General features: G+C 35.7%; 1 protein-coding gene across 1 annotated transcript in view; it reads left to right on the forward strand.

Moving 5' to 3' along the window:
- The window catches only part of SPIDR (scaffold protein involved in DNA repair), a 461,819-nt gene that overhangs the window by 21,583 nt on the left and 416,874 nt on the right, over positions 1 to 23,362 (forward strand). Inside the window, 3 exon segments of the mRNA XM_079136512.1 lie at positions 12,894 to 13,046; positions 14,298 to 14,364; positions 22,051 to 22,230. Of these exon segments, the coding sequence (XP_078992638.1) occupies positions 12,894 to 13,046; positions 14,298 to 14,364; positions 22,051 to 22,230 (400 nt within the window).

Raw genomic sequence — 23,362 nt, forward strand, 5'->3', positions numbered from 1 at the left:
TCATATTATAAGGGGAATGGGCTAAGAGTACAGTAGTTTGTGGGTACGTTTTTCATTTCGATGGTTCTTGGAGGTTTTCTGCATTTCATTGGCTTATGGGTACTTTATTTCAGACTCAGTACCCTTCCTTTTATTCCCGAATTCCTATCTCAAGATCACACAGTTCGAGTGCTCAGTTTCATAACACTGCCCTTACCTCAGACACCAGTAGCAAGTAGTACGTTGCCATTTACACCACTTAAGAACTGGCTGAAAACCAGGGTTCCCATGATGTCCTCATTAGATGCAATTAGTTTGGTAAGGTGGCTCACAGAAGTCAGGGAAACAATTTACTTAGGTTTACTGGCTTATTATAAAGGATATTGCAAAGGATACAAATAAATAGCCACATGAAGATATGGATAAGGTGTGGTATGGGAGGAGTTGCACTTGGAGCTTGCTTGCCTTCTCAAGCACCTAGCACTTCCTGTGTTCAGGAGTTCATCAAATCTTGTTTTGTTTTTTCTCCTTGGTGGTATTGGGGATTGAACCCAGGGATATTCTACTACTGAACTACATTCCAGCCCTTTTTATTTTATTTTGCAATAGGATCTCTCTAAGTTGCCCAGGCTGGCCTTAAAGTTGCCTTGCCATATTGGCCATATTACATTGTTATTATCTTTTGCATATAAGAATATGTAACAATGAATTCTACCATTATGTATAATTATATGCATCAATAAAAAATATGGGGGAAAAAACAACTTGCCATTATCCTTCGTCACCCTCCTGAGTTTACAAGGGAGTTGCTGGGATTGCAGGCATGTAGCACCACACCTTGTTTTAAGAATTTTTATAGAGCTAGCTCTCCTGCCATCCAGTCCCCTTCCCAGATGTTGGTTGGTGGAGCTGAATGTTCCAACCCACTTGACATGGTTACTGGATACTTTTGTTGATTGGTGCCATACTAATACTGTCTAAAAGCCCTATGTAGGTAACCTCATTTGCTTTAACTGGATAGTTCAAAGGGGCTTGTTAGGAGTAACAAAAGATCTTTCTATCAGGAGATTTTTTTCAGGTTTTAGGAGTTCTATGAGAGGAACCTGGGACAAAGATCAAAGTTGTCAAAGTCTGGCCTTCTTGCCATCCTCCTGCCTTAGCCTCCTAAGTACCATGGTGTCCAGCATTTTAACCTAAGGGTGCATCTTATTAGATGACAGATATTCAGTTTTTTAAAATCTGAAAATGTCTTTAATTTTGCCTCGAATCCTGAATAATTATATTTCTGAATATAGAATTCTTGGTTGACAGTTCTTTAAGAACTGAAAAATATTTAACTCTGCTTCCTTTTGAACTCCATAGTTTCTTTTTTTTTTCCCTTTGTCACTTTTTTTATTAAAATATTTTTCATTTTTACAGACACATTTTGATTCATTGTACACAAATGGGGTACAACTTTTCATTTCTATGGTTGTACATAATTGTAGATTCACACCATTCATGTAATCATACATATATATCGGGTAATACTGTCTGTTTCATTCTATTGTTTTTCCCTCCCCACCCGCTCCCACCCCTTTTTCCTCTACACCATCCAAAGTTCTTCATTCTTCTCTTCCCCCCACCATACCCATCATTATAAGTGCATTGTCATGCACTTATCAGAGAAAACATTCAGCCTTTGTTGTTTTTTGGATTGGCCTATTTCACTTAGCATGATATTTTCCAACTTCATCCATTTAACCAGCAAATGCTATAATTTTACTCTTCTTTATGACTGAGTAATATTCCATTATGTATACATACCAGTTTCTTTATCCATTTGTCAGTTGAAGAGCATCTATGTTGGTTCCACAATCTAGCTATTGTGAATTGAGCTGCTATGAACACTGATGTGGCTGCATGACTGTAGTATGCTGATTTTAAGTCCTTTGGGTACAAACCAAGGAGTGGGATAGCTGGGTCAAATGGTGGATCCATTCCAAGCTTTCTGAGAAATCTCCATTCTGCTTTCCAGAGTGGCAGGGATACCAATTTGGAACTCCACCAGCAACGTATGAGTGCACCTTTTTCCCCCACATCCACGCCAACAGTTATTATTCCTTGTGTCCTTGATAATAACCATTCTCATTGGAGTTAGATGAAATCTGAGGGTCGTTTTAATTTGCATTTCTCTTATTACTAGGAATGATGAGCAATTTTTCATATATTTGTTGATCACCTGTTTATCTTCTTCTGTGAAATGTCTGCCCATTTCCATATCTCATTTATTGATTGGGTTTTTGTATTTTAGGTGTAAAGTTTTTTTAAATTCTTTATAAACTTTGGAGATGAGTGCCCTGTCTGAAGTGTGTGTGGAAAAGATTTTCTCCCACTTCGTAGGCTCTCTTTTCACATAATTGTTTCCTGTGCTGAGAAAAAACTTTTTAGTTTGAATCTATCCCATTTATTGATTCTTGCTTTTATTTCTTGACCTATGGAGGTCTTGTTAAGGAAGTCTGGTCCTAAGCCAATGTGATGGAGATTTGGGCCAACTTTTTCTTCTATTTGGTGAAGGGTCTCAGGTCTAATTCCTAGATCCTTGATCCATTTTGAGTTGAGTTTTCTACAGGGTGAGAGATAGGGGTTTAATTTCATTTTACTGCATATGGATTTCCAGTTTTGCCATCACCATTTGTTGAAGAGGCTATCTTTTCTCCATTGTAAGTTTTTGGCACCCTTGTCTAGTATGAGGTTACTGTACTTTTGTGGGTATGTCTCCGTGTCTTCTATCCTGTACCTGTCTACCTGTCTATTTTGGTGCCAATACCATGACATTTTTGTTACTATTGCTCTGTGGTAGAGTTTAAGGTCTGGTATAGTGATACCTCCTGCATCACTCTTCCTGCCCAGGATTGCTTTGTCTATTCTGGGTCTTTTGTTCTTCCATATGAATTTCATGATTGCTTTTTCTGTTTCTATGAGAAATGTCATAGGGATTTTAATTGCAATTGCATTAAATCTGTATAGTGTCTTTGGAAGTATGACCATTTTGATAATATTAATTCTGCCTATCCAAGAACATGGGAGATCTTTCCATCTTCTAAGGTCTTCCTTAATTTCTTTCTTCAATGTTTTGTAGTTTTCATTGTAGAGATCTTTTACCTCTTTGGTTAGATTGATTCCCAAGCATTTTACTTTTTGTGAGGCTATTGCAAATGGTGTTGTTTTCCTCATTTCCCTTTTAGATGTTTCATCGTTGCATATAAAAATGCTTAGATTTATGCGTGTTGATTTTATAGCCTGCTATTTTGCTGAATTCATTGATGAGGTCTAGAAGTTTTCTGGAGGAGGTTTTTGGATCCCCTAAATATAAGAATCATGTCATCCGCAAATAGTGACAGCTTAAGTTCCTCTTTTCCTATTCATATCCCTTTAATTTCTTTTGGTCTGTCTAAACTCTGGCTAGAGTTTCAACGACAGTGTTGAACAGAAGTGGTGAAAGAGGACATCGCTGTTTTGTTCCTGTTTTTAAAGGGAATGGTTTCAGTTTTTCTCCATTAAGAATGATGTTGGTCATGGGCTTAGCATAAATAGCCTTTATAATGTTCAGGTATGTTCCTACTATCCCTATTTTTTCTAGTGTTCTGAGTATGAAGGGGTGTTGTATTTTGTCGAACGCTTTTTCTGGGTCAATTGAAATAACCATATGATTCTTATCCTTAAGTCTATTGACATGATGGATTATGTTTATTGATTTACGGATGTTAAACCATCCTTGCATTCCAGGAATGAACCCCACTTGATCATGGTGCACAATTTTCTTAATATGTTTTTGGATATGGTTTGCCAATATTTTGTTAAGGATCTTTGCATCTATATTCATCAAGGATATTGGTCTGAAATTTTCTTTCCTTGATGCATCTTTGCCTGGTTGGGGTATGAGGGTGATATTAGCTTCATAGAATGAGTTTGGTAGGGTACCCTCCTTTTCTATTTCCTGGAATACTTTGAGAAGTATTGGAATGAATTCTTCTTTGACGGTCTTGTAGAAGTCGGCTGAGAATCCGTCTGGTCCTGGGCTTTTCTGGGATGGTAGATTTTTAATGGCTTCTTCTAGTTCATTGCTTGATATTGATCTGTTTAAATCGTGTATGTCCTCCAGGTTCAGTTTGGGAGGAGCATATGCCTCTAGAAATTTGTCAATGTCTTCGATATTTTCTGTTTTGTTGGAATATAGATTTTCAAAGTAGCTTCTCATTATGTTCTGTATCTCAGTGGTGTCTGTCATGATATTCCTTTTTCATCATGAATTTTAGTACTTTGAGTTTTCTCTCTCCTTCTCTTTGTTAGTGTGGCTAAGGGTTTGTCTGTTTTGTTTACATTTTCAAAGGACCAACTTTTTGTTTTGTTAATTTTTTGAATAGTTTCTTTTGTTTCAATTTCATTGATTTCAGCTCTGATTTTAATTATTTCCTGTCTTCTACTACTTTTGCTGTTATTCTGTTCTTCTTTTTCTAGGGCTTTGAGCTGTAATGTTAGGTCATTCAGTTGTTGACTTTTCATTCTTTTCTGGAATGTGCTCCATGCAATGAATTTTCCTCTTAGTACCGCTTTCATAGTGTCCCAGAGATTTTGATATGTTGTACTGTCATTCTCATTGACCTCTAAGAATTTTTTAATCTCCTCCCTGATGTTTTCTGTTATCCATGTTTCATTCAATAGCATATTATTTAGTCTCCAGGTGTTGGAGTAATTTCTGTTTTTTATTTTGTCATTAATTTCTATTCTCAGTCCATTATGATCTGATAGAACACAAGGCAGTATCTCTATTTTTTTGCATTTCCTAAGGGCTGCTTTGTGGCATAACATATGGTCTATTTTCAAGAAGGTTCCATTTGCTGTTGAGAAGAAAGTGAATCCTCTCGTTGATGGATGGAATATTCTATATATGTCTATTAAGTCTAGGTTATTGATTGTGTTATTGAGTTCTACGGTTTCTTTGTTTGTTTTTTGTTTGGAAGGTCTGTTTAGTGGTGATAGTGGTGCGTTAAAGTCACCCAGAATTATTGTGTTGTAGTCTATTTGATTCCTGAAATTGAGAAGGATTTGTTTGATGTACAGGGATGCACCATTGTTTGGGGCATAAATATTTACTATCGTTATGACTTCCTGATTTATGTTTCCCTTAAGCAGTATGAAATGTCCTTCTTTATCCCTTCTGACTAACTTAGGCTTGAAGTCCACTTTATCTGATATAAGGATGGAAACCCCCCGCTTTTTTCCTGAGTCCATGTGCTTGGTAGATTTTTTTCCCATCCTTTTACCTTTAGTCTGTGGATGTCTTTTTCTATGAGATGAGTCTTGCAGGCAGCATATTGTGGGTCTTTCTTTTTAATCCATTCTTGCAGTGTATATTTTTTGATTGATGAGTTTAGGCCATTAATGTTCAGGGTTATTATTGAGATATGATTCATATTTGCAGTCATTTGGGCTTATTTTTGGTTTATAAGTTGGCTTGGTTTCTCCTTTGAGTGGTTTTTCTCTAAGGTATTTCCTCCCTTTGCTGACTTCCGTTGTTGTTTTTCATTTCCTCCTCATGGAATATTTTGTTGAGAATGTTCTGTAGCGCAGCCTTTCTATTTGTAAATTCTTTTAACTTTTTTTTTTATTATTGAAGGATTTTATTTCATCTTCTTGCTGGTATAGGATTCTTTGTTGGCAACCATGTTCTTTCAGAGCTTGAAATATGTTGTTCCAGGCCCTTCTAGCTTTTAGAGTCTGGGTTGAGAAGTCGGCTCCTATCCGTATTGGTCTCCCCCTATATGTTATAAATCTGATGCTTTTCTTTCGCGGCCTTCAAAATCCTATCTTTATTTTGAATGTTAGGCATTTTTATTATAATGTGCCTTGGTGTGGATCTGTTGTGATTCTGTGCATTTGGTGTTCTGTAAGCCTCTTGTATTTGATTTTCCATTTCATTCTTCATGTTTGGGAAATTTTCTGATATTATTTCATTGAATAGGTTGTTCATTCCTTTGGTTTGTATCTCTGTGCCTTCCTCAATCCCAATAATTCTTAAATTTGGTCTTTTCATGATGTCCCATAGTTCTTGGAGATTCTAGTCATGATTTCTTGCCATCTTCTCTGTTTGGGCAACTATATTTTCAAGATTAAATATTTTGTCTTACTTTTCTGAGGTTCTGTCTTCCAAGTGGTCTAGTCTTTGCGTGATGCTTTCCATCGAGTTTTTTATTTGGTTTATAGTTTCCTTCATTTCAAGGATTTCCTTTTTTTTTTTGTTGTTGTTGTTTTTTTTTTGAGAATCTCTATCTCTTTGTTGTAATGATCCTTTGCTTCCTGCAGTTGCCCTTTCAGCTTATTGGTATTATCATTCATTGTCTGCATTTGCTCTGTTATCTCATCCTTTGCTTTGCGAATCATCTTAATCATGTATAATCTGAAGTCCTTTTCATACTGTCATTGGATTCTATTAATATAGAATCTAGATTTGTTTGGGTCATTTTCTCCCCTTGTTTTTTCATGTTGTTCATGTATCTTTCCCTCTAGCAGTGCAGATCTGGGGTATTGCAGATTTCCCCCTTAGGCTTATAGTGGCCCTGTTGGTTTCCAAAACCCTTTCTTTAAGGGAAGATCAATATTAGCAGTGCCCAATTCAGACACTATGCAATCCTAGACCAAATAGCCCCTATGAGGATAATAACAATATTGTTATAATAAACAGAATGAGTTCAAATATAATATTCAGTAAAACAGATTTGCAATAAGGTCTGCAGTTTCTAATGGAGGGTAAAGAGGATGTACAGTGATGTAGAATGTAGCTGTTAATGGGATAAGAAAAGAATATACAAAAGTTCTAGATAATAGAAAGGATGAGATTGTAATCAAAAGAAATTGGATGTTAGCATGCAACAAAGGGAGAAAGAGACTGAGGGAACAGGTAAACAATAGGAAAAGAGAGGAAGAAAAGTAAAGAAATGAAAAACTTAAAATTTTTCAATAAGGAGAAAAAATAAAATCTACAATATAACAGTGATATAGTAATGAAACCTCCCAGTGTTCAGTAGCCTGATGTATGAGCGGTACCTGACAATGAGCTTCAAGTCTCCAGCAGGCGTCTCGGGATGGGATTTGCCCCACCTAAAGACTGGAGCTCTGGCTTCCATGGTTATCCAAGATGGCCGCTTTGGCTTCCAAATGTGTTGGCAAATGGGGAGTTGCAGCTCAGGGTGTGGATGTGGTCAGCTGGAGGTCCTGGAGGTGGGATGAGGTTGGTCAGGCAGGGGTCCTGGAGGTCGGGTGTTTGTTGTGGTGCGGGATCCTGGAGGCCGGGTGCTGTCAGTCAGTCTGGGGTCCTAGTGATAGGGTGCAGTCAGTTGGTCTGGGGGGTCCTGGTGGCAGGGAGCAGTCAGTCGATGTGAGGGCCCCAGAGGCAGGGAGTGATCTGTGGGGCTGAGGGATCCTGGCCAGGGGTCCTATGGGGCCTGGCTGTTGTCTCAAAATGGCGGCAACCACATGTAATCAAACCTGCAGGTTCTGTAACAGTGAACTTCCAGGCAACAGCAGGCAGCTGGTGCTCCACTGGTGTTCGGCAGTCAGTTTGCTGACTGTTGTCAGATGATCTGGAGGTGCACCTTGTGTGTTGGGTGATGGATAGGGTTAAGGCAGGTGATGGACAGGTGAGAGGCACGCAAATGGCGGATGATAGGCACATGACAGTGTGCAATCTGCACTCAAAAAAGGCGTCGATATGCTGGCAGACTGCAGGTGATCACAGCAGACAAGTGGGGTAAACAGCAGGGGATTGATAAGCAGAAAAAACTGCCTCACCAAGAAACAGATATCCTCTGCTTGAAACCAGAGTTACGGAGCGACAGAGAACGCAGCCTCCCTGTAGTCTGCCATCTTGGATCCTCCTCATTTGTTTTCTAATTTATTTTTAGTTCCTCTTTGGACCTTTTAGTTATTAAATGGTGTTTCCAGTTTTATTTTGGTGTTAATTTCTACTTTCACTGTGGTCAAATAGACACTTCATATGATTTCTGTATTTTAAAATTTATTGAGAAGCATTTTGTGGCCTACATTGGAGAATGTTTCATGTGCATCTGAGATAAATGTACGTTCTTTTGTGTTTGGATAGAGTGTTCCATATGTGTGTAAGGTTTTGACAGTTTATAGTGTGTTCAAGCCATGTGTTTCCGTACTAATTTTCTGTGTACTAGTGAAAGTAAGATATTGAAGTTTCTAAATTTTTATAGAATTGTTTTTTTAACATATGTTGTTAGATATGTATATGTTTATAAATGTTATAACTTTTTTATGACTTTTAGTAACATTTTCTGCTTTGTCCCAACAGAGTTTTATCTAGCATTCTCTTTTGTCTTTTATTGGTATAGCCATTCAGTTTCTGCTTGCTTCGATTATCCTTTTCTCTCCTTTCACTGTCACCCTTTTTGTGTTTTAGTTATAAAAGTGAATCTTTTATAGGTAGCATGTGGTTGGATCATGCTCTTTTAATCCATTTTACCAATCTCTGTTTTAAGTGAAGAATTTATTTATATTTCAAATACTTCCTTATAAGGAAGGAAGGATTGCTGCAGTTTTTTTTTTATTTTCTGTATGTTTTACAACATTTTTGTTCCTTAATTTCTTCATTACTTTTATCACTTGTGAGAATTTGTTTTCTCTAGTGTACTTGTTTTGATTCTTGTTTCTCTTTCTTTTTAACATTTTTCCCCCTTAGTTGTTTCCCTGTGGTTTATATGTAGTCACCTGAACTCTAACAATCTAGTTTGGATTAATGGCATTTTAGCTGGAGTAACATAAAATTTCTCCCCCTATGCAGCTTCATATCTTTTATTTTATTTTCACTAATGGCATCTCTAGATATGATGAGCTCATTAACAGACATAATTATTGTTTATGCATTCACTTAAGTTGTATAAAAGTTACAAATTGAAGAATAGAATAGTACAGGTTTTTATACTTACTTACATTGGTCTTTTTATATGTATGGCTTTGTGTTAGTCTCTATTTGTTTCAGTCTTATCAGCTCCTTTTAGCATTTCTTTTTTTAATTTTTTTTATTTTTACAGACTACATTTTGATTCATTGTAGACAAATGGGGTACAACTTTTCATTTCTATGATTGTACACAGTATAGATTCACACCATGCATGTAATCATATGTATACAGAGGGTAATACTGCCTGTCTCACTCTATCTACTTTCCCCCACCCCCTCCTGCCCCATTTTCCTCTACACCATCCAAAGTTCCTTCATTCTTCTCTTTTCCCCGCCACCCTGCCTTTATATATAGTCTTCCACTTATCAGAGAAAACATTCAGCCTTTGGTTTTTTGGGATTGGCCTATTTCACCTAGTATGATATTTTCCAACTTCATTTAACCAGCAAATGCCATAATTTTTTTCTTCTTTATGGCTGAGTAATATTTCATTGTGTATGTATACCACATTTTCTATATCCATTCATCAGTTGAAGGGCATGTGGGTTGGTTCCACAATCTAGCAATTGTGAATTGAGCTGCTGTGAACACTGATGTGGATGCATCACTGTAGTGTGCTGATTTTAAGTCCTTTGGGTATAAACTGAGGAGTGCGATAGCTGGGTCAAATGGTGGGTCCATTCCAAGTTTTCTGAGGAATCTCCCTACTGCTCTCTAGAGTAACTGCACCAATTTGCAACTCCACCAGCAATGTATGAGTGTACCTTTTTCCCCACATCCATGCCAACACTTATTATTCCTTGCATTCTTGATAATAGCCATTCTCATTGGAGTTAGATGAAATCTTAGGGTGGTTTTAATTTGCATTTCTCTAATTACTAGAGATGATGAGCACTTTTTCATATATTTGTTGATCACCTGTATATCTTCTTCTGTGAAGTGTCTGCCCAGCTTCTTAGCCCATTTATTGATTGGGTCTTTGTATTTTGGTTGTAGTTTTTAAAGTTCCTTATAAACTTTGGAGAGTTAGCCCTCTGTCTGAATTGTGTGTGGAAAAGATTTCCTCCTTATAGGGAAATTCTACTTTCTTTATTTCTTTCTCTTTGTTTCTTTCTTTGTTTCTTTGTTTGTTTGTTTGTTTCTTTCAAGTTGGAGAGTGTCTTAATTTCTGCTTTATTTTGTTAGCGCGTGCGTTCGTGTGTGTGTTGCTCAGTCTGGTCTCAAACTCTTAGGCTCAAGTGATTCTTTTGCCTCAACCTCCAGAATAGATGGGATTATAGGTGTGTGCTATTGAGCCTGGTTGCGCTTCATGTTTGAAAGATAGTTTTGTCTAGTAAATAATCTTTTTTTATGCTTTCCTCCTTCACCAGCATGCTAAACATACTGTCTCCTTGCCTGTTGACCTCCACAGTTTCTGGATGAGAAATTTGCTGTTAATATCATTGAGGATCTCTTTTGTATCACTTTGTTCTTGCTGATTTCAAGATTTTCTTTTTGTCTTATGTCCTAGACTCTGGACAATTTGATTATAATATGGATCTTGTCGCCTTTGTCCTCCTCACAATTAGTTAAGCTTATTGACTGTAGATACATGTCTTTCATCAAGATTGGGAAGTTTGGGGCCATTTCTTTGTCAGATATTCTTTCTGCTTCTTTATCTTTTTCCTCTAAGGACTTTCCTCATGTTTATTATGGTATACTTTGTATTCTGTAGATCTTTGATGTCTGTTTTTTTTTTCTCTTCTTTCTTTTCCTTTTCTGCTCTCTGAGGTAGGGCAGTCTATTTACCTTTCTTCAGATACACTGATTGTTCTTTCTTTAAATTTGCTGGCGAATCCCTTTAGTAAACTTTTTAGCTCTTGAATTTACATTACATTTGGCTCATTTTTGTAATTTCTATTAATACCTTACTTGTTACATTGATATTACCTGCTCTTAATTTCCTTCAGAGTTTTGCCCATGGTTTTATTTAGCTCCTTGAATATGTTTAAGACAGTTGATATAACATCTTTGTCATCCTCCTATATATGGACTGTACTTTCTTATTTCTTTGCATGCTTCCTAAAATTATGTGACAACTGAATATGAATATTAAAATGTTGCAACCCTGGAAATGATAATCTCTGTTTCACAAGGTTTGTTGTTGCTATTTGTTGTGGGTTGATTTTTCTACACTTCATTTTGAAGTCTGCATTTTTTTTTTTTTTTTTGTCTTGATGTAGTCACTGAAGTCTGCAGTCCTTTATCATTGTGGCCAGCTGGTGTTTTGACAGAATTTTCTTAAATGCTTGAATCCAATACAATTTTTAAAAATTTAAAAAAATAAGGAGATAAGAAAATAAAAACTGATAAAAAAGACTTTAAAAGACAGCTCTGACAGAAAACAAGCTGTGAGTAAAGGAAAGGAAAATTTTTGAAGTTATAGATTTTAATATTTGTTTTTTTGTATTGCTTTGGATTTTTTTTTTTTTCCCTGCAAGGATTCCTATTATCTGTATGTTGGATCCCAACAAAGATCTAATCAATCTTTGATTTCAGTTCTTTTTCTCTTTCTTTATTGGGAGTATTAACCCATTTTCTGATTCTTTTACAAAATTTCTGAAGCTGAGAAATATGTGAGGAAAAGATTTAACTCAGTGTTCAGGAGGTGCAATATCATGGCACTGGCATCAGTTTCACTATGGTAGGACCTTTTCGAGGATGGCAGGAGTACATACAGGAACACACAAGAGAGGGAGAAGTCACTTGGTGAGACAGGAAATCAGAGAGTGGGGAATAGGAGTCTCTCTTATAACCATTCACTCTCATGGAACTAACCAGGGTCCTATGAGAATGGCTTAAATCCTTCCAAAGGTAGCTCCCCTCCCCCAATGACCTTCCATTAGGACACCCCTTTAAAGGTTCTACTACTTATTACATCACACTGAAGACCAAACTTTTAGAATATGAAACCTTGGAGTGTCACCCACATCTAAACTATAGCAGGGTGGGTAGTAGAACTTTAAAATTTATTCCTTTTCATCCTGTATTTCTCAAGACATTATCTATGGTGTTTGTTTGCTCTTAAATTTAGTCCTTCTTTTTTCCTCAAGTGAATTTTAATTTTTTTCTTTTTTCTTAGGTTTGTCACTTCATTTCTGAGTTTTTATAACTTTGAATATTTTGTCTTATTTTGAAATAATAGGTTAGCATATTACCTGTTTTGGTGTGCTTTCTTGGTGTTAGGATATTATTCTGTTCCTCTTTTTTTCTTCTAATAACAACTATGGGATTTGGTTTTGATAGTTATTGTTTATTTTTATTTAATAGTTTTTTTGAAAATTTAGGAATTAGGACTCAGGATATCTTTTCTACTTCATGTTGTTTTCAGGTAGCTTGCAAAAATATGGCCACTTTCACTTGTTATGTAGCTGCTACCTGGCTCTGCTAGATGTACTGCTGTACCTGGACCTTTTCTTAGTTTCTGTCATTCCTGTGTAGCTGAGTATATTCTAATCTTATTTTCTCTTCAGCTTCGGGCCTTATTCAGCAGGGAAGATGTGGCTCATTCACTTCTTGTGGTCCAAGGCACTCTGCTTCCTAGTGAACAGTGAAGTAGGCCAGGTCTGCTTCATGGTAAACTCTGAATAACTAAGTTGCCAGGGCCTACTTTGGCCCCTTGCTTCTGCTTCTTTCCCCTCCAGTAGTGATATCATGGGACTCGAAGGTTGATAGTTTGTTCTCACCTACTTATATTTTGGACTTCGTTGATTACTGATAAGTGTGGAATGTTCATTTTGGTTTTGCTATTTAGTTGTTCTATCTTTATGTGAAGATTTGGAGACATTACAAAACCATTCCTTTATTACTACTACTCCTGGGTTTCTAAATTGCTAGTTGTCAACTTAATGTATATTTAATGAAGTTGAATTTTTTTTTTTTTTTCTTCTTTTAAAAATCATCTCCACAGAGAAAAAGGAATGGGGGTATAGAGTATCCATCCTTTCCAGAAGAGAAGCCACTGCAGTGCAGAACAGGTCTCAGGACAGTGGGAACAGCTGCCTCCCTCTCTAAAGCATGGCTTAAGTGTGGAGAAGGATTTCAGGACACTCCTGGGACTCAGGTAAAGTAACCTCAAAATTGTTTTCCCTAATGTAGAAGGGTAAATGACAAGATTCCTGAGTGTTCATGCCACTTTAATTACACTGCTTTGAAATTCTCTTTCTTTTTTCATTCCTTGAATTCCTTTAATAATTGTGGCAAGTTAGTATCACCTTGTTAGGCCATACAGAGCCTTTGTACTTGTTTGTAAATGAAGGATATATACTGAGAATGGTCTCAGAAGTGAAACTATTGAACATACTACTTTCCATGAAGTGTATTTATGAAATGTTCATAAATTCAGAATGTTTGTCTATGAGATTTGGTTAATTGTGTGCAAGTTGTATCTTATAATATAGAGGAATGGTATCATTAGTAATGAGGACCTCAAGTGTCAAGAGTCATATACATGAACATTAATGTTGATTGTTAATGTGAAATTTTTGTTTTGTTTTGTTTTCTTCACAATGCAACAAAAATTTATTAACATTTAGGACAGTTCAGCTATTATTGAAAGTGATCATTTCTAAACCTAAGTTGGGGAAAATGGCTATTAGTGCAGCATAATACCATCACTGTGTACTGTGACTGCAGACACAAGAATGAATAGCCACCCCTCAAATGAAGGATCAGGGGCAGCTCAACTCTTTCTGGATGTTGTAGTCAAAAAGTACAGCCATCTTCTAGCTGTTTGCCTATAAAGATGAGCGAGCCTCTGCTGGTCAGGGGAGTGCCTTCTTATCCTAGATGGCCTTTACATTCTCCGTGGTACCACTGGGCTCTGCTTTCAGGGTGATGGTCTTGCCGTTCGGGGTCTTCACAAAGATTTGCATTTTTGCCGTGTTATCAAATGTGAAGAGGCTGTGAATCACCAGTCACATCAATCCACCCACACCACCCTTCAACAAAACCACTCGGCACTTGAAAAGTTTTGATGAATCAATTGTTTTGATTCTGGAAAAATATAAAAATTTATAAGAATATTAGTGGGCTGGGGTTGTGACTCAGTGGCGGAACTCTTGCCTAGCACATGTAAGGCACTGGGTTTGATTCTCAGGACCACATATAAATAAATAAAGTAACTAAAAAATATTTAAGAAAAAAAGAATATAAGTAGTATGTGCTTTGAGAATACTTACACTGGCAAATGCAAGTAAAAGAAAACAGGAATATGTTAAGGAAGGTATAGTTAAAAACTTTGAATATTTTCTAAAATATTGTTGGTTTTTAATCCCTTATCATATAAATTACTTTATTGGTATTTTGCCTGCAGTCATTAACAACTGGAAAGGTGACTCTTACAGAAAAGGACCTTGAATTAGCTCCAAGACCAAAGAAAGGTAATATTACTTTGTTGATTTCTTGACAGAGAAGGTATAAGGCTAATATATCCTTTGGTGATTCTTTTCTTTCATTCTGTTACTTACATAGTTTGGTAGTCTATAGTTGTGGTTAAAAAACATCAAAACAATGTAAAAAGGTATTTTGGAAAATTCTTGTCTTTCATTTCTGTCACCATTTACCCTATTCTTTTTGCCCCCTATACGTAATTCTTAACATTATGTGTCCTTGCTGGGTTCATGTTTATCATAGAGCCCAGTAGGTTAGCTCAGGCTTATAACTCCAGGATTTAGTCAAAGAAAAGAAAAGAAATGACCTGGGTTTGATCCCTAAAAAATCCTGTGGGAAATAAACTTATGACCTGTGCTATATGAACTGTACTGCTTTAGGCTATGACATTGTTACTTGGTCAATCAGTTGGAGGAAGCTTTCCAGCTATAGATATTAGGAAACTGTTCAAATTCTAGGGCTTGACCTTATCTCCTGCAACAGGACATCCAGAGGGCCCAACTAATTCTACCCTCTGCATACTAATTCTACCCTCTGCAAATTCTCGAGGCTGAATATTTAGGAAGAGTGGGTACTAAGTATTTTTACTTGGGTGAACTTTGCCTTTCTTTGGGAAGGAATCTCTACCAAGGATGTGTTAATGAAATTAGAGGTATGTTGCTGCCAATGAAATTAAGGTGTGTGGTAATGGAGAAGAGGGAGCACATATGAGGTAGACTGCTGACTTTGTTATCATAGTCAGTTAGTTACCCTGGGGGTGGGCACAAAGAAGATGGACTTGTGACTTTAGTAATCTTGCTGTGTCCTGGCTATAATCTGGGAAAATAAGCTAAATGCTCTGACCCTCAGCTTCTGCATCTGGAAAATGGGCATAATATTGTGCCTCATTGATTATTATTTTTTTTTATTGTAAACAAATGGGATACATGTTGTTTCTCTATTTGTACATGAAGTCAAGGCATACCATTTGTGTAATCATAAATTTACATAGGGTAATGTTGTTTGATTCATTTTGTTATTTTTTTTCCCTTCCCCCCACCCCTCATTGATTATTGTGAGTAGTAAGTGAACTAAAAAACAATAGATAGAATGAATGCCTAGCTCAGAGGCTTATACTTAGCAGGTAATTAATGGCAGCAATTGCTGTTACATCTAATGGCAGAGTTATGTGAGAGTCTGCCTAAAGTTCCTGGGAATGGAATAACTTTATATGGTTAAGAACACTGAGCATTCTAAGCCATATTATTATTTCACTAACACTTAAGAGTTCTTTTTTATATATATGAAAAATAAGGCCAGGCATGAAGGGGCAAGACTTTAATCCCAGTTGTTCTGGGTTCTAAGCCAGGAGGATTGCACATTTGAGGCCAACCTGTTCGATTTAGTGATACCCTATTTAAAATAAAATCAAAATAAGGGCTGGGAATGTAGTTCAGTGGTAGAGTACTCCCCTAACATGTATAAGGCCCAGGGTTCCATCTCCAGTAACAGACACATGAAAAAGAAAGAGAATATACAAAAATGTTTCTTTAGAATTCATAAAACACTGTTTTATAGAATAAAACAGTGTCATATATCTTCTTGTAATATAATAACCTGATAAAATTGCAGAATTTTACTTCTCTTCCTATTAGTGCCAAATGTTGTGATATTCAAAGATCAATTTAACCCTGGTTTTGAAAACATAATATGTTACATGGAGAAAGTAATGTTTTTCTTTAAACAGATGTGGCTTATATCTTTTTCTGTTTTTTTTTTAATGTAATAAAATCAGCTTTGAGAGGGAAAGAAATATTAAATACATTGTTCCCTTGTATTTAATTATAAAAAGATCTTTTAGTATGATTTTCCCATGCCAGTATATATTTGACTCACTCTGCTGTACTTTCTTCTGTAAGAATGATCAGTGTATTCTCAAAGACTGAAATTACTTGTGCCAATATATAATTACTTATATAACATATGAAGCTTGTTAAGGCAAGAAAGTATCAATAATTTAAAAAAGGCTTATAAGTAGAGATTGTAGAGGGGATGCAAGGTATTTCCTAAAACTGCTTCATTTTTGAAACAGCAGGTTTTTTGTTTGTTTTGGTACTAGGGATTGAACCTAGGTGTACTTTATCACTGAGCTACATCCTCGGTCCTTTTTGTTTTTTATTTTGAGACAGGGTCTTGTTAAGTTGCTTGGGGTCTCTGAGGTAAGTTTCTGAGGTTGGCCTTGAATTTGGAATCCGTGTGCCTTAGCTACTTGAGTCACTGTGATTACAGGTGTGTGCTTCTGTGCCCAGCTCCTTAAAATATATATTTTAAGACAGCCCACTAATAATAATTCCAAGATAAAAATTCTTTGCCACATTTAGGGTAAGTAATATTTTAATGAGAGATGAGCAGCAGAAACATGGAATATATTTTTTGTAATAAATGCTTAAGCTGTTTCCTCATCTATAAGGCACTGACAGAGAAAACTGAAAAGGGGAGGAAATTAAGATGGAAAGGGGTCATAGAAATAAGCAAATGAGTGTCGGCAAAGGATCTTGCTTAAAGAAGAAAATACTGAAGAGTTGGTGCCCTTTGTAGGTATTACTTTCCTAAAAAGGCCAGTAGGAAGAAAGACCTTTCCTAAAAAGATAGGAAGAAAGAAAGAAATGTATTTCGCAAGCAAAATGACATAGAGGGAAGAATTTTGAGTTTATTTAATTATTTTTTCCCCCTGAAATTCCCTGCATGGTATTTTCTCAGAATTTTGTTGGTGCTGCTCAGAGATTTCCTGTCCCTTGAAGACATTACTAAGTTTTTATTGACTCATTTGTTGACCTTCTTTCTCTGTTAGACTGTTAGTTGCTTAAAGACATATCCTTTTTGTAACTCATCTTTATATCCCAGATGTATTAGGTTCCCAGGACTGCCATAATAAAGAATCACAAATTAGATGGTTTAATCAATATAAACTTACTATCTCATAGTTCCAGAGGCCAAAGTGTATAATGAAGATATTGACAGAATTGGTTTCTTTTGAGGATTGTGAGGGAAGGATGTGTTCCAGACCTCTGTCCTTGGCTTGTCAGTGGTTATCGTTCTCCCTGTGTTTCTTCACATTGTCTTCCATCTGTACATGTCTGTCTCTGACTCTAAATTTCCCCTTCTTATATGGACATCTTGGATTAAGGCCTATCCTCATGTCCTCACTTTAACTTGATTACCTCTGTAAAGAACCTGATTCCAAATAAAGTCACTTTTTAAGATAGGAGGTTAGCACTTCAACAGGTGAATTTGTGGGAGACACAATTCAGCATACACCATTAGGTGTATGCGCATAGTAGATACTCAGAAATGTTTGTAAATGTATTTCTATTCATTCGATACATTTTTACAGAATCCCTGCAATACAGCAAACCATGTAAAGAACCAAAGAAAATGAGTAATTCTGCCAGTTTTCTTAGTCTTCTTAATAGGCTTACCCCTTTTCAGCAAGTAAAATGAATTACTGACTAATAAATTCCTGGTCATGGTTTTAACTCTGTAACTTATACTGTTAAGTTTCTTTAATTCTTGGGTTTATAAGTCTAGAGTCCTGGTCACTGAGAATTTGAATGACATAGCTATTAATTACACTATCTCTTTTAATAGATGTTCTAAAGGACCAGACAATTACATATTTTCTAGGAGTCTCACACTGAGCTAATGGTGAAAGGCTCCAACTACCTTGGGAGATTTGTATAATGGTTAAGAATGTGGACTCAGAAGCTAGACTGCCTGAGTATGAATCTAAGCCACAACTACCAGGTGAACAAAGGAAGCATTGCATTTGGGAAGCCCTTTCTTGTTTTTTTTTTTTTTTTTTTGCAGTGCTGGGGATTGAACCCAGGGCCTAGTGCTTGCCTCGCAATTGAGCTATATCCCCAGCCCTTGGGAAGCCCTTTCTAACCGTTTACAACCTAGTAATCATTAAAGTTGATAAATTTATCTAAATAAAAAGGGGAAAACTGTGTGGCAAAAATTACAAATTATATATACACAGTATAAGATAAAGAAAAACATAAGGGGGGATACTTGTATTTTCAGGCCAAAGACTCATCTTTGTTGCAAAAAAAAAAAAAAAAATTAGAAATTAATCCAGCGTGGGAGAGAACTATTAGAAAAATGAAGATTATGAATGAACTGCCTCCTGAAAAGCAGATATCCAAACATACAAAAAGATGCTCAGTTTCATCTGTAATAGGAGAAATGCACAATGAAAAGGCACTGGGAGACCATTTTTCTGTGATTAGATATCAAGTCTAAGTAAATATCTTTCCAGTGGTTTTAGTCTTCTCTCTCTCTCTCTTTTTTTTTTATTTTTCAAGAGTGCATTTTGATTCATTGTACACAAATGGAGTACATTTTTTTGTTTCTATGGTTGTACATGATATAGATTCACACCATTCATGTAGTCATATATGTACTTAGGGTAATGATGTCTGTTTCATCCTACCATCTTTCATACCCCTCCCCCTCCCCCCTCACTTCCCTCTACATAATCTAAAGTTCCTCCATTCTTCTCTTACCCCCCACTCCCCACCCTCATTATATATCATCATCCCCTTACCAGGGAAAACATTTGACCTTTTGTGTTTTGGGACTGGCTTATTTGACTTACAATGATATTTTCCAACTCCATCCATTTACCTGCAAATGCCATAATATTTTTATTCTTTATGGCTGAATAATATTCCATTATGTATATATACCACAGTTTCTTTATCCATTCATCTGTTGAAGGGCATCTACATTGGTTCGACAATCTAGCTATTGTGAATTGAGCTGCTATAAACATTGATGCAGCTGCATTACTGTAGTATACTAATTTTAAGTCCTTCAGGTGTTCTAGTCTTCTTTTATGTTCTTCAGAAGTCTTTGAAGGGCTGGGGATATAGCTCAGTTGGTAGAGTACCTGCCTCACAAATACAAGGCCCTGGGTTCAATCCCCAGCACCACACACACAAAAAAAAAAGTCTTTGAAAATTTTCCTTCATTTAGATTTTATACACCTTTTAATTTTCTTTTACATATTTGGTATTTATTAGCTACTGTTTTAAATTTGGTTTCTGTATAATATTTTGTACTTTGCTACCTTTATTGCATTTCCTTAATTTTCAGTTGGTTTATTTTTTCTAATAGTTTATTTTATAATATGCAAATTATCATAATTTTACTTTTTTGTTTAGTTTTTCAGATGAATAATGCAATTGAAAATATCTTTTGCACACAAGTACATAGTTTAGTTTTATTATCTATTTAAATAGGTATGGAGTCTTGGGTGATTCTGAATGTTTATTTTTCTTTTTATATTTTGAAGGTTTGGCCACTTCAGTAATTCTTGATTTTTATGGCACAAAGTAATGTTTAGTAAATGTCGATTATTTTGTTTTTGTGAGTTTGTAAAGTGCTATTTTTCTAGACATCAACTTTTCAGTGAGTCTTCCTATCCTGATCAATAGGATTAGAACATTTTTATGTGTATATGGCACCATTATGTCATACCATACCTCTAGCATAATATTTAATTTTTTTCAGATCATGTGTTCTTTTAGGGTAGTATCATGCTAGTTTTTTCTTCCTCATGGTTTACTTTATCAGATGGGTCCTGTAAATGTACATTAAGTGAAGCCACTTAACATCTCAGCCTGTTTTCTTTCCTGTAAAACATGAATATAAATGTCTTTTATCCTATAGAATATTGAAATGAGCTTTGAAATTGAACTTTGAAATTTGTGAATTCCATACAATGTGGGAAAAGACAGGATAAAAGTTTTAACATTATAGCTACAGTTATGAATATAAACAGAAAGAATGGTTTTTATTAGTTATATATTTCTTTTCTGATCAAAATCAAGTTTCCTGTTGACTTGTGATTCTGTCAAGATACAGTAGCCCCATTCCTTCTAGGTATTCCATCTATCACAATGGCTAAAATAAAAAGGTGTAAAAACATAAGCTGCTAATGAGGTCTCATGTGGAGAGACTGGATCACTAATTGTTAGTGAACTAAAAAATTGTATAACTTCTCTAGAAAACACTTGACAGTTTCTTATAAGAGTAAACATTATACAACCCAGGCATTGTACTCTTAGGCATTTATCCCAGAAGATTAAAATTATGTACATATAAAATATTATGCACAGATGTTTATAAGCTGCTTTATTCATCAGAGCCTCAAACTGGAAGCACAAATATCCTCAGTGGGTAAATGATTAAACAAACTATGGTATATCCATACTGTGGAATTCTATTTAGTAATAAAAAAGGAAGTAACTATTGGTACATACAATTTTGATGAATGTCGTGAATGCTATGCTGAGTTGGGAAAAAAAAAAATACAGTCCTAAGATGTTACATGTGATTTCATTTGTATAACATTCTTAAATGAAAGCATTATAGAAATGCAAAACTGGTGAATGGTTGCCAGGGGTCAGGATTGATGTGCGTGAAGCGGGGTTGTTGTGGCTATAGAAAATTAACACAGGGTATCTGTATTAGCCAGGGTTCCCTAGAGGAACAAAAGCAACAGGAGGTATGATTATAAAAAGGGGATTTATTAGATTGGCTTATACAACCAGAAGCTGGATAGTCCACAATGACCGTCTGCAGCCTGGAGAGCTGAAAGAACCAGCAACTGTGCAGTCCAAGAGGCAAAAGCTCCAGAACAAGAAGAAGCAACAGTGCTACCCTAGTCCAAGACCAGAGCTTCTGGAAACTACGTGGAGAATCACTGGCAGAGCCCGATTTGGAAGAATGAAGAATCGAGAGTCTAATATTCGCAGATGATTGAAGTAGCAATCAAGAATCTGTTCAAAAAGAATCAAGCTTGCATCTGCATCTGCTTCCTTGTTCTTCCATCTTTTATTCCATCTAAGTCACCATCCTTTTGGGAAGTGCTGACCACACTTAGGGAGGGTCTCCACTTCAGTTCAATATGCTGCATTCCAGTCATTCCTAGACACACCCTCATTAATACACCCAGAAGCCTCTTAATCATTGGCATCTCTTAATCCAATCAAGTTGACAATCCAAATTAACCATTACGGCATCTTATCTAATTTTGACCAGATCTGTGTCAATATCCTGGATGTGATATTGTACTATATAGTGTTGCAAGATATTGCCATTGGAGGATATAAAGGGTCTTTATATTGTTTCTTTAAGCTATGAATCTACTATTATCTCAAAGTTTAATTACATACAAAAGTTTTTAAGCACTCTCATATACCAGGGTTCTTGGCATGTTATGGGAAGCATATAGAAACACAGAAAATTATTCATACACACCAGTTTTGTGGTTTGATCTTTGTTTTGTGCTTTTTTACTTTTAGTTTCATAAACTAGTCTATGAAGTTATAGTTCTATAATTGTTACTTTTACTTATTTTTTTCTAGTTTTCTTTTGTGCTCCCTTTCATAACTTGTCTTTATAACTTACCTCAATAGTTCTATTTTTTTCTTGTAATTTGGATTTAATTCAAAGTCTTTTTGAGGTTGTACACAGAGCTTTAAGCAGCAAGATTTAACATAAGTCCTTGTTTTCATTTTCATCAGAGTTTTGTATGTTGAGACTTTGGCAAAGAAAGAAGCACAAAATCTCATGCTAATGAATAACCACATCAGTTGATTATATTTATGTATTTTCTTTTTCTTTAACAGAAACTACTACGTCTAAGAATACCAGTGAGCCTACAGATATAACATGGAGTTCCAGTGGAAGTGATCTGTCAGATGAAGACAAAACACTTTCTAAATCACAGAGAGATAATGAACATGGCTCTAGAATAGATAGATTTCATAACAGAACTATTTTGTGTCCAGAAGATGGGGCCAGTGAAGGTAAATTGCTGATTTTGTAAGAAATTCAGTTTCTGTTTAATACTGGGTTCAATATTAGAAAAAACTTACTTTCTTTATTATATTTATTATGGATTATGATTTTACTGAGCCCTAGCCTCTTTGTTAACCTCTTTAGAAACATTGTTTCTTTGAATATTTCTTACATCAAGTCTAAGAGATAGGTATTACTGATATATTATTTTACAGTTCACAACTTAGGCTTGGACTTGTCAGAATTGGTTGGGGTTCCATTTTCAGTCTCTTTGATACCAAAGCCAATTCTCTCAACTCCCACATAATGCTACACCTATGCTACCTTCTTGCTCACTTGTTATTATTGAATAAATATTACAACAACCAATGTGTTAGAAATATAACTTATCAAATTTCTGTTCCTGTGGCATTTTATATTATATCATGTTTTAGACGATTTAAAAACAAGGTTTCTAAACCTTGATACCATTGCCATTTGGAGACAGATAATTCTGTTGTGAGGAGATCTTCCCTATGCATACTATGTATATCACAGTATCCCTGGTCTCTACATACTAGATCACAGTAGTAACCCCCAGCCCTAGTTTTGACAACCAAAAATGTTTCTAATTGTCAGAAGTCTTCTGAAGTATAAAATCACCTCCAGTTAATAACCATAGATGTGTTATTGTGAAAATCATGTCTTTGCAAATTTAAAAATTTATAGCCCATCTGGAGTATTTAAAAATCTTAATGCTTTAAAAATAACTTGTGATTTTTAACTCTTGATAGTTTATGTTAGTACTTAGTTAAGGTTAAGTTTGGGTGGATAGCCTCTCAGGCAGGTTGTTAAATTCCTTTGAACGTTTTGTAGGGATTTAGGTAACTACCATTAACATTTTAGTAGTGACCAGTTGAAGTGGTATTTTAAGTTTATACATAAGCTGATAGCGTGTATGTTATTAATTCAAGCATAGTAACTGAAATTATGATGTAACTTTTCTTCACACATTTCAGAACAGTTTCAATTTGAAAATTGTGACTTTCATGGATGAATAGTAATGGTTTATGAATTTCATCTCAAAACTGGCATTAAAGAATAAAAAATTGTGTTGTCTCTTCTATTAAAAGAAATATTTAGTAGTTTCCAAAACAGTTT

This window comes from Sciurus vulgaris, assembly GCF_902686455.1.
Source record: "Sciurus vulgaris genome assembly, chromosome: 1".
NCBI classification, from domain to species: Eukaryota; Metazoa; Chordata; class Mammalia; order Rodentia; family Sciuridae; genus Sciurus; species Sciurus vulgaris.